The 10,553-nt window shown below is 51.4% G+C and overlaps 1 protein-coding gene and 1 long non-coding RNA gene across 2 annotated transcripts; one reads left to right on the top strand and one right to left on the bottom strand.

Annotated features, from left to right (window-relative positions):
* Window positions 1–1,236: 1,236 nt before the first annotated feature.
* On the bottom strand, window positions 1,237–5,747 carry LOC131497807 (uncharacterized). Its single transcript, XR_009255168.1, has 2 exons — window positions 5,142–5,747; window positions 1,237–1,960 (listed from the first exon to the last, which is right to left on the bottom strand). It is a non-coding gene; the product is annotated as an uncharacterized LOC131497807 (long non-coding RNA).
* CCDC182 (coiled-coil domain containing 182) lies at window positions 4,247–5,136 on the top strand. Its single transcript, XM_058704382.1, has one exon. The coding sequence runs from the start codon at window positions 4,332–4,334 to the stop codon at window positions 4,791–4,793; it is 462 nt and encodes a 153-aa protein (XP_058560365.1). The 5' UTR covers window positions 4,247–4,331; the 3' UTR covers window positions 4,794–5,136.
* Window positions 5,748–10,553: the final 4,806 nt, after the last annotated feature.

Genomic DNA, 10,553 nt, shown 5'->3' with positions numbered 1-10,553 from the left:
TGGAAGGCTGGCCAGGTGGATGGCCACAGGGAAGAGCCTCTTTGGGATTTTATGATCCACTGTGTTAAGATTATTATTCTCGGTAGGAGCGCATCTGGGGAGACACTGGCTGTGTAGCCCACATCCTCACCCAGGCCAGCAGCCACCAAGGGAGGCATAGGCCCAGGGAATTCTGGGAAAAGAATATTCTAGATAGGACCAACCGCTGTTCTCTCTGCTATAGAAATGTCCAACCACATGCTCTTTGGTATTTGTGAGAGATTGCTCTAATTCTGTTTTCTTTTTTTCATATTTTTTTTCTTGGGGTGGGGACAGATAGACCAGTTTTCAGGAACTCCTAGAACACTGTTTCTCCATTTTGCCTGAAAGCTGACATGAGTAGTTCATTTGGGGGAATTATGCATGGTCCTTTCTCTGTTTTCTCTTCAGAAGTTGTATGTAAAAAACTTTTTTCTATAATTTTTTTTTAATGTTTATTTTTGAGAGAGAGCGAGAGAGAAAGAGAGCGAGCAGGGAAGGGGCAGAGAGAGAGGGAGAGGGACACAGAAACCAAAGCAGGCCCCAAGCTCTGAGCCATCAGCACAGAGCCTGACGCGGAGCTTGAACTCACAAACCGTGAGATCATGACCTGAGTTGAAGTCGGAGTCTTCACCGACTGAGCCACCCACGTGCCCCTCACTGTTTTCTCTTCAAATATAAGCATTCTCTGTGGAAGCCACAGTTGGTCACCTATCTTCCCCATCCCACTGGGGAACAGAACCCCAATGTAGTCCTTGTATTGGGACACCCGTGCTTCAGGGAGGCCAGGCTCAGCCCCCACCCAGCAGGGGACCCGTGATTAGTCTGAGCCATCTGCAAGCACTCCATTCCCCAGCCAATGCTTGGGTTAGAAACAGGGCTGTGAATGTGACCCTAGCTGATGACTAATGGGGATGTGAGGAGCTTCAGAGGGTTCCCTCACTTTGAAGGGCATACATGAAGGAGTGCACCTGTGTCGTGTCCCTTTTCCCAGTCTTCAAAAGGATCCAGGTTTAGGGGCATCTGGGTGGTTCGGTCGGCTGGACGGCCAACTCTCAATTGTGGCTCAGGTCACAACCTCACAGTTTGTGAGTTCGAGCCCCACATCGGGCTCTGCGCTAACAGTGAAAAGCCTGCTCTGGATTCTCTCTCTCCCTGTCTCTTCTCTGTTTATGCGCATGCATGCTCTTTCTCAAAAGAAATAAATAAACATGAAAAAAAGAGAGAATCGAGTTTATTTCACACGCAGAGGCATGGGGTGGGGACACATGGCGGAGGCTGGGGAAGGCTGATGGTCCATGAGATTTCCACTCTCAAGAGGGGGGCAGGGCCCAGCAGGAATGTGCTCTGACCCCGTGGTGCCTAACCCTGGACCTCTTGAAACACGCCCACTCCTGAGCCCCTACGCATTTGGGTTGTCTTATTCTCAGGGGATGGGTCTCTGTGGGGCTGATACCCCACCTGCCTGTCCTCCATTATTCTGAGACTTGGGAGCCTATGAACTGCAACAGACCAGGGGCAGGGAAACCCTCCTGACAGAGGTCAAGAAATGCCTTCCAGGAGATGCTAGAAGCCCTTGCCCTTGACATCTTGAAGGGATCAGATAGATTTGCCTTCTTCCTTTCATCTGACTGGAAGGAAACTCATGAGGAAGTCACAGGCCTGGACGATAGACCTTCGGGGAGGAGAACATTCAGAGCGTGTGCACATCGACTCGTCCCTGCTGAGGATGCTCCGAAGGTTCAGGAGGCCACCAAGCCTGGGGTCTTCATTTGTCCTCAACCTCTGCTGAGGCTCATGTGAAGCAGTCCTCCCTGGTCGGTGCTGAGAAGCAATGAACTGAAAGCTCATTATAAAGCACCAGGGAAATCGAGAAATTGCCATGTCTTCTTAACTTTTGCTACTTTTCGTTCGTAGTTCTGGTTAGGGCTTCCACCATTCCCTGTGGGAGATAAAGATAAAGAGGCAGAGAATCAAAATCAGAGAGAGAGAGAGACAGGCACAAACAGGAAAAAAAAAAAACCAAACCAGTAAAAAAATAACAAAAACAAGAAGACACACGTTCTTCCTTTTTTCTGATTACAAAAATTTTCATTGAGAACCTACTATGTGCCCGACCTGTGCACACACGCCTAATGAATACACCACAAGAGAGCAGCCTGTTTTTATCTCCCCAGCCCCCAGCTGGATTTTAGGTAGGGGAATAAAAGCATGCTGTTCCTGCGCAGGCCAGTAGGTGCCGCCATGTCAGAGGGAAAGCTAGGGGAGTCGTGGGATTCCAAGGCCACCTCTGAACATAAATCCCATTTCATCTAGTTTTCTGAGTGCCATTATGTGCAGGGCACCAGGCGGGACATTTGAGGGTGTGTAGGATGAGAAATGCACGCTCCCAGTCCTCAGGGAATTCAGGGTGCCATTGGAGGCTGGAAGGACAAAGTCCTAGGTCACAAAAAAAGGGAGAAGGTGGTAAATGCCTCAGGACTGGCTTAAAGGAAAGGGCTGTGTGCCTCTGAGAACCAGAGACTGCAGAGGAGCACTTACTCACACTATCCCAGAGGGAACAGGCTCAGAGAAGGGAGGCAGGTGATTGCCCTGTGGTCACCCAGCAGTTTCAGACTCTGATCTCCTGACTGCTAACGATACGGTGCTCTTTTCACCAAATATTCTGTCTCAATAATTGTAGCTGCTGCCCTATCCTGAGGTCCAAAATTCTACCCTAGTGTAGCCATAAACCTCCCTGCAAAATGCCCTCTCTGGCACCTACGCCTTGGGGATGGCAGCCACCCCCAACATGGGTCCTGTGGTGCTCATGAGAGCTGACAGTGTGCACCTCTACCCAGCGAGATCATGTTGGTAGCTGGAAAGCAGCCATCGTGGGAGTAGTCACACCATTGGCAACAGTTGTAAATCGGAGCCTCCCCTCCACTACCCCTCTGCCCAGGGAGCTGCACACTACTGAAGTGTATCCCTACTTTGTAGATAAGAAAAATGAGGTTCAGGGAAGTGAGGTCATCTGCCAAAGAGACACAGCTTATAGGTGATGGCCCGCCAGAGGTCTGGCGGGTTCTAGGGTGCTCAGAGATGATAACGTCAAGAGGACCCAGAGCCACTTGGATGAGGAGGGGTCTAGTCTGATCCCTGGTTTCTCGTGTGGGTGCTACCCCATGGTGGTGTCATTAACTTGATGGCAGCCGAGCTTTGGACAGATTGGATCTGAGGCACGCTGCTGGAGACATGTTCTGACTTGGAGGCCAGGAGAGAAGTCTGGGAAAGACATCAAGATACACAGGATGGAGTCTGTTCTTGACCAAACTGGCACACGCTAGTTAGGAGCATTTTCCCTTCTTATAGGATTCAGGTAAGACGTGTGAGATTCACCCTTCTGTATGCGTTTTCTCATCTGTGTCAACGTTTCAGGCATGATCCGGCAGCGCAGGGAGTGGGGCCCCCGGACTCTTCTCACACTTGTTCCCTGGTAAGCACTCAATAAGCACTTGTCAAATAAATGAGTGAGTGACCCGATTTCACCCTGCACATAACTGAATCAGCACTGCTGTGGACCACACATCAAAACCTCTTAAGTACATGCCTCACAACTTTTAAGATTATCTAGAATTCTGGCATCGTTATAGCAGTATGGATTTGGGATCGGAAATTACTTTTTCTTTCTTTCTTTCTATTTATTTATTTTTAGCATTTTAGAGGTAGAAGTGGGCATATTTCTTACAACGTCTTTCTGGAATTTACTGTGCCATTGAGACCTGGAAGGACAAGGTGCTAGGTCAGAAAAAGAGGGTGAAGGTAGTGAGTGCCTCAGGAGAGGTTTAAAGGCAGGGCTGTGCAGATCTGAGAACCTTGGCGATGTCAGAGAAGCCGGTTTCCCTGCAAGGTACTGAAGTCCAGAGACCGATGTGTGGGAGGGAGAGAACCCATACCTGGCAGCCCCCCGGGGCCTGGCCTGGCCTGCCTTGCTCTGGCCTGTTTACTGCCCTGCTCTGGGCCTTGGTTTGTCTCTCGGGTACACGGAGAGATCGAGCTCAGGTTTTGGAAGGGTGATTGAAGACTTGATGAAAATCCATGTAACAGGAAGACAATTTGGGTAGACGAGCAGACAAACCCTGGATAACCAACCAAGGAAGCTACAATATGCAAATGAATGGATTGTGGCTCTCCTCCTGGTTGGCTGGAGAGGCCCCGATGTCACAATGCGTGGGGTTTCTCCACTCCAAATGATTATGTCTCTAGCCCCCCAAAATTCCCTGACCAGACGGGTCTCTTAGCTCCCTCTCTTTGTCCCCACGGGAAGAGAGACCATGGAACCACTCTATCGGGCTGGGTCCATCCTCATGAAGGTGAACACTTTACAAGGGAAGAAGATGGTGGAGAGCGGCCTCCAGTCCGGAGACTTTTCCCTCCCTCAGTCGTGGCCTTCCTGCTTCCCGCCGCCAGCGGATCTGGAGATCCTGCAGCAGAAGGTGGCCGGGGTGCAGCGGGAGCTGGCCGACTTCAAGAAGGAGGCGCTGCAGGCCATCCGTGACCTGGAGGTCGCCTTCTGCGAGCTGAACGGGGCGCTGGCGCAGCAGGAGGAGCAGGCGGCCCGCGTGAAGCAGCGGCTCAGGGAGGAGGAGGACCGCGGCGTCGTGCGGAATAAGGTCCTCACCTTCCTGCTGCCCCGCGAGAAGCAGCTCCGGGAGCACTGCAGGCGGCTGGAGCGCATGCTGCTGGGCTCCAACCGCGACGCGCTGGCCAGTCCCAGGAAGATCCAGGCAAACTGAGGCCTCCTTGCGGCCGAGCGGCCAAGTGGAAGATTTTTTTTTCTTTTTTGTTTTTTAATGGAGGGGCCAACCTAAGTCCCTCTCCATTTGCTACCCTTTCCCCATTCCCATTGCTTTCCTTCCACCTCAATAACACCTTGCTGAGAGGCGAAAAGACCCCAGTATGTTCTTTAGGTGAAGCTCCCGTTCGCCCAGCATCACAGGAGGCACCCAATCCTCAGTCTTTCAGACACCTGTAACTTTCACCGTTAACTGTTTTCCTGTTTGTCATGGTAATATTGCTCAAATGTATAACATGATTTTTTTTTTTTTTTAATCTTCTTAAACCGATGTGTTGAACAGATTTACCTTTCTTTTAATGATTCAAGGCTCTCCTGGTCGTTACTTGCTGCATGGTCTACCGAGAGGGGTGGATCGTTCTCCCGTGCACTGATTGGCCTCCGATTACTTTTGTAGTTCTTATCCTCGTCCAGTGGGCTCTTCTGCCCGCTTTCCTCGTTAGACTGCCATAACTCGCTTTTCTTTGCTGCCTGTGCCCACCTGTCCCTCCTCTGCGCTTCGTCTGCCGTCTGGCCAATCAGATCGACAGAGCTTATTGGGCTTAAATGGGCGGGGTCCTAAGGGCTTAGTGCGCAGATGCACAAAGACGTGCTAAGACTCCACCCCCACGAAGTGGGTTATAAAGCAGTGCCGCTGGCTTTCACGTTTGACCCGCGGAGCAAGAATTGTTACGGCCCCCCGGGCGCGTGTCAGGCGGTGTGCGCACCCCACCCCACCTACTTCTACAGGCACCCTTGGAAGCAAGTGTCACTTCCCCACTGTGCACAGGGGGAGGCGGAGCTCAGGAAGGGGAGTCCTTCACCCCAGGTCTCCATGCTAGCAAGGGACAGGACTACAGTTCACCTCCTGTCGTCCGTGGCAGTCATCATCCCGCTCCCCTTTGGAACCACATCAGGCTCTTCATGAACCTGTTCTGGAGGATCCAGATTGTCACAGAGGTGACGTGGGGGTCCCTTAGCTGTCACCGTGCCTTTCGTTTCCAATGAGACTTTGTTTCAGTGAGTCACATAGGTTCTCTCTGGTCCCCCCACCCCCACCCCACCCCCCAAATGCTGCCATGCAATGGGGATTCTCCCCTATGCAGCGGAAGCCGGGTGCCTGGAGGCCAGAGTCAGCACCTGAGCGCAGCCAGGCCACTGTCCTCCTGGCTTGAGGCCCTGTCTGTCCTCCTGTGTCATAAAATCTCTCCCAACAAGATTTGCACATCTGCAAATCTCCCACTGCTGGATGGTCCATCCGTCACCGTCCACCCTGAAGGGCTGTACCCCTATTTTAGCCTCAGGCCGTTTCTCCCTTGGAAGGTTTAGCTGAAGTAATAATAATGTAAATACTACAAATAATGTAATGTAATAAAGTAAATAATAATGTAAATAATGTAAAAGCTACTGCCACTAGCTTACAGTTATCAAGAATATGATGTATTCCAGGCACCAGGCTGGGCCCTTTGAAGGCAAGTACTAACTATAACCTTCACTTTGGGATTCTGAGGAAACCGAAGCTCACAGAGGAGAAGTAGGCCAAGGTCACACAGCTGATTAGTGGTAGAGCTGAGATCTGAGCCTGGGGACATCTAACTTCAGAGGCTGTGTTCATTTTTTTTTTTTTTTAATGTTTTTAATAGTTATTTTTTTGAGACAGAGAAAGACAGAGCATGAGTGGGGGAGGGGCAGAGAGAAAAGGGAGACACAGAATCCGAAGCAGGCACCTGGCTCCGAGCTGTCAGCACAGAGCCCGATGCGGGGCTCGAACTCTCGAACCGTGATATCATGACCCGAGCTGAAGTCGGATGCTTAATTGTTTGAGCCACCCAGGTGCCCCAAGGCTGTGCTCATTTTAAACAATTTGTAGTATATGAGGAACTTTATGTGCTAAGGACTTGCTTCTTGAGTAGATGAAATGGGCATACTGAACTTGGTGAGGTGAGCTCTGTTTTGTGTGTGTGTGTGGGGGGGTGACTCCTATGCCTTTAAATCTTCTGAGGGACGGCTGTTTGGGGGTGCGTACAAATGTATCTGAGAAGAAGGACTTGATTGGCCAAATATAAGAAGAGTTTATTTATTTATTTTTTTTTTTTAAATTTTTTCAACGTTTTTTATTTATTTTTGGGACAGAGAGAGACAGAGCATGAACGGGGAAGGGGCAGAGAGAGAGGGAGACACAGAATCGGAAACAGGCTCCAGGCTCCGAGCCATCAGCCCAGAGCCCGACGCGGGGCTCGAACTCACGGACCGCGAGATCGTGACCTGGCTGAAGTCGGACGCTTAACCGACTGCGCCACCCAGGCGCCCCTAAGAAGAGTTTAAAAAATCAACTGCTGGGTCGCCTGGCTGGCTCAGTCAGTAGAGCATGGGGCTCTTGATCTCTGGGTCGTGAGTCCAAGCCCCACACTGGGCGTAGAACCCACTTAAACAAAAATCCACTGTTTTGTACAAGAAAACTGGCCCCGATGCTAACTCATGTGGAAAAGGTTTGCGTCTACTGCAGGTTCAGTGTGTTAATCGGGCTGCTCAGAAACGACGGCGTTCGTGTGAATTCTGAGAAGAGATGGGGAGATGCTGTCCTGTGATGGCACGCCCAAGTCCACGCCTGGAAGGCTCTGTGCTTAGTTCTGGCCCAGCACTTTTCAGAGGGTCCTGGGCAGCCTGGAGTGTGCAAGGCAGGGAATCCCGAGGAGGGGGCATGGTAAAGGGCCTGGGGACCTGGGTGGCAGATGTTTGAGGGGGACCTAGTCATGACCTTCTCAACGCTAGGTGTGGGGTTTGTGGGAGCTAATCAAGGTCACCCCTCTTTTCTCTGCCTCCATCAGGAACCAGTTGAGGGATTGACACAGGAGCACGGGCAAATGGAGACAGAATCACTTCTATCACTTTTTTTTTTACTGATAAAGCTGATGGAGAAAGTGGTTTGGGGTCTGTGAGCCACATGGGCTTGCTAGGACCTCATCCCTGAACATGATGCTGCCTCTGAGCACAGGTGCTGGTAGGGGCGGACAGCTGCTTGTGTGTGTGTCACTGTGTGACCTCTCCACAGAGGGACAGCTGGAGAGAGAGGGAGGGCGGAGCTGTCCAAAGCCACCAATTGGAAAGTCCCCGCCTTTCCTGGGGAGAGGAGTCAGGGAGGGGAAGAGCCCAGGAACGCCACTTGAGTGGTAGTCTTTCTGTAATGAAAGAGGAATGGGGAGTAAGGGTGCCCTCCAACTAGTAAGAGAAGGGTTGGAATGGAAAGTTCTCTGGGACAGTACTAGCCACCAAAGATAGATGCTAGTCTGAAGCTACCTGGTTTCAGTCCCACATAAGAAAAAAACCACATTGGGTGCTGTTTGTGTGCCTGTGCAGTAAAGGGTGTCTCAGCAGGTGCGGGATGCTGAAATCTCTCATGTTAAAAGAAAGGTCTGGCCCCTGACCGGCTCCTGGCAGATAACCTCTAAGTCCTTGCAATATGCTGTCTGATAAGACTGTCTTTGTTTATCTGGGGCCTTGGGCCGAGTCAGATAGTTCACGCTAGCAAGATGATCCATGGCGGGGCCGCTGGGCCAGGCTGTATCAGCTTGACCTCTGGAGGGGCTAGAGACTGAGTGAGGTCAGCCATGGAGGTGCTCCGGGCCAGGTGATAAACCACCAGTAAAGACCCTGGGCACCAAGACTGGGGTGAACCTCCGTGGCTGACAGTCGTTCATATGTGTTGTCACACGTTGCTGCTGGACAATTGCGTTGTCCCTACAGCCCTACTGGGAGGAGACAACTGGAAGCTTATGCCTGGTCTCTCCTGGACTCTGCCCTGTGCTCCTTTTACCTCTGCCAGTCTTTAATTGCATCCAGTGGTTGTAATAAACTGTAATCATGTGTATAACGGCTTTCTTACTCTGCGAGTAGTTCTAGTGAATCACTGAACTTGAAGGTGGTCTCAGGGACCCATGACACCATGTCAGATGCACTTGACATTTCATCCACAATAACCTTGCAATCTAGGCACTATTATCCCTATGGCAGATGAAGAAACTGAGGCGTAGAAAGGTTAAGTAACTAGGATATAGAACAGGACTCTAGGGCTCCCTCTCTTGACCACCATCCCACACCAAAGGAAGGGACTTGCGGTGACAGGCTGGCCCCCTTTGCTGGAAGGTCCCATGGGGGTGGCCCCAAGGTCCTCCAGCTGCAAGATGAGTCATCCTGCAGTGATGATGAGGAAGAAGTGCTAGATAGAGGAAGAGGCAGGAAGCTCGTGAATTTCCTGTGTTGGAGAGCTCAGGTGCACATACGTCCAGGTTAGGTTAGACAGGCATCCCGCCTGAAGACAGGGTGAAAGTCTAAATGTCCTCTCACGGTTTTCTCTGCTGCCGGGTTTCAAGCTTGCTTCTTTATCGGGAGCTTTCAGCTACAGGCCACGGGATGCCCGTTATGCTGACTTCTTTGAGGAGCCTATTTTTTCCCCTGTAACGAGACATCTGAAGCAGATGATTGGTGTGGTAACTCAACCATGACAGGTCTCTGTATCCTCTTTTCCTCCTTCCTCACCACCCACTCCCAGCCCACAGTTACGTGATGATGGCTGCAGGAGTCCCAGAATTGTGTCATCGCTCAATGGCTTCCAATGCAGGAAAGAAGAGGCAGAGCTCTCCTCGCAAGCAAGCCTCCTGCTTATAAGAGAGGAAACCATTTTGCCGAATCCACCCCCCTGCCCCCCCACCCTCTGCAAATTTTCTCCACCATTTCGTTGGCCAGAGCTGGGTCGCTTGCCTATCCGAAACCAATTGCAGACAAGAAGCAAGAAGCAAGCAGTTGCCACTGGGGCTGGGCACCTCAGTTACCCAAGATCTGAGTTTCTTTCGGGGGCCGGGGCTGTGGGATGGCCACCAGCCCCACCTGCCCCAACCTCAGTCTTCCCTTCTCTACTTACTAGATACCGAGGATCAGGAAGAAGAGTGCTCTGAGGAATGGCATGGCTGGGCAGAGCTTGGCGGTGGGAGTGGCTGTCACATGGCGGGAGAAGCATGGACTTAGGTGGTCCAGAGACTGAGGATATGGGCTACATGGAGGTGTGGAGCGACATTTCAATGCTGTGCATGTCAGTCCACTGCCTTCGCTTGCTTTGCCCTTTGCTTACCCCCTACCCAGCCTTCATCCTTGAAGCCAGAGGCTTGAAATGACCCAAAGGGCGCTAGGGATCCTTTGCACTCTTCAGTCCTTAAAACAGGCAGTCACTCTTAGAAATGTAATCCATGCGTCACTATCTGGGGTGACTGGTCCTTATTTAACTGAAATTGTCTCTGGAAACCGGAAGTCCTATATGCCAGGAACCCTCTTAGTCCTGGGAAAATTGGAATGGTTGGTCAGCTTGCATTAGACAGAGACCGTGTTGGGATGGTCCAGGTGAGGCTGTGGGTGGCGCCAGTCACAGGAGGCCGGCCAGGAAACAAGGGAGGTGGTGGCCGTCTCTGCCAGGTCAGTGCATCTTTGCTGTCATTAAAAAAATTTTTTTTAATGTTTATTTATTTTTGACAGAGAGAGAGAGAGAGAGAGAGAGAGAGAGAGAGAGAGACAGAGCATGAGCAGGGGAGGAGCAGAGAGAGAGAGGGAGACACAGAATCAGAAGTGGGCTCCAGGCTCCGAGCTGGCAGCACAGAGCCCGACGCAGAGCTCGAACTCACAGACCGCGAGATCATGACCTGAGCCGAAGTCGGACGCTCAACCGACTGAGCCA

The sequence above is a fragment of the Neofelis nebulosa genome, chromosome 16 (assembly GCF_028018385.1).
Source record: "Neofelis nebulosa isolate mNeoNeb1 chromosome 16, mNeoNeb1.pri, whole genome shotgun sequence".
NCBI classification, from domain to species: domain Eukaryota; kingdom Metazoa; phylum Chordata; class Mammalia; order Carnivora; family Felidae; genus Neofelis; species Neofelis nebulosa.
This window is presented reverse-complemented; position numbering and strand designations above follow the sequence as displayed.

Coding starts and splice junctions, on each gene's coding strand:
- CCDC182 (XM_058704382.1), top strand. CDS start 4,332: ATGGAACCACTCTATCGGGCTGGGTCCATCCTCATGAAGGTGAACACT.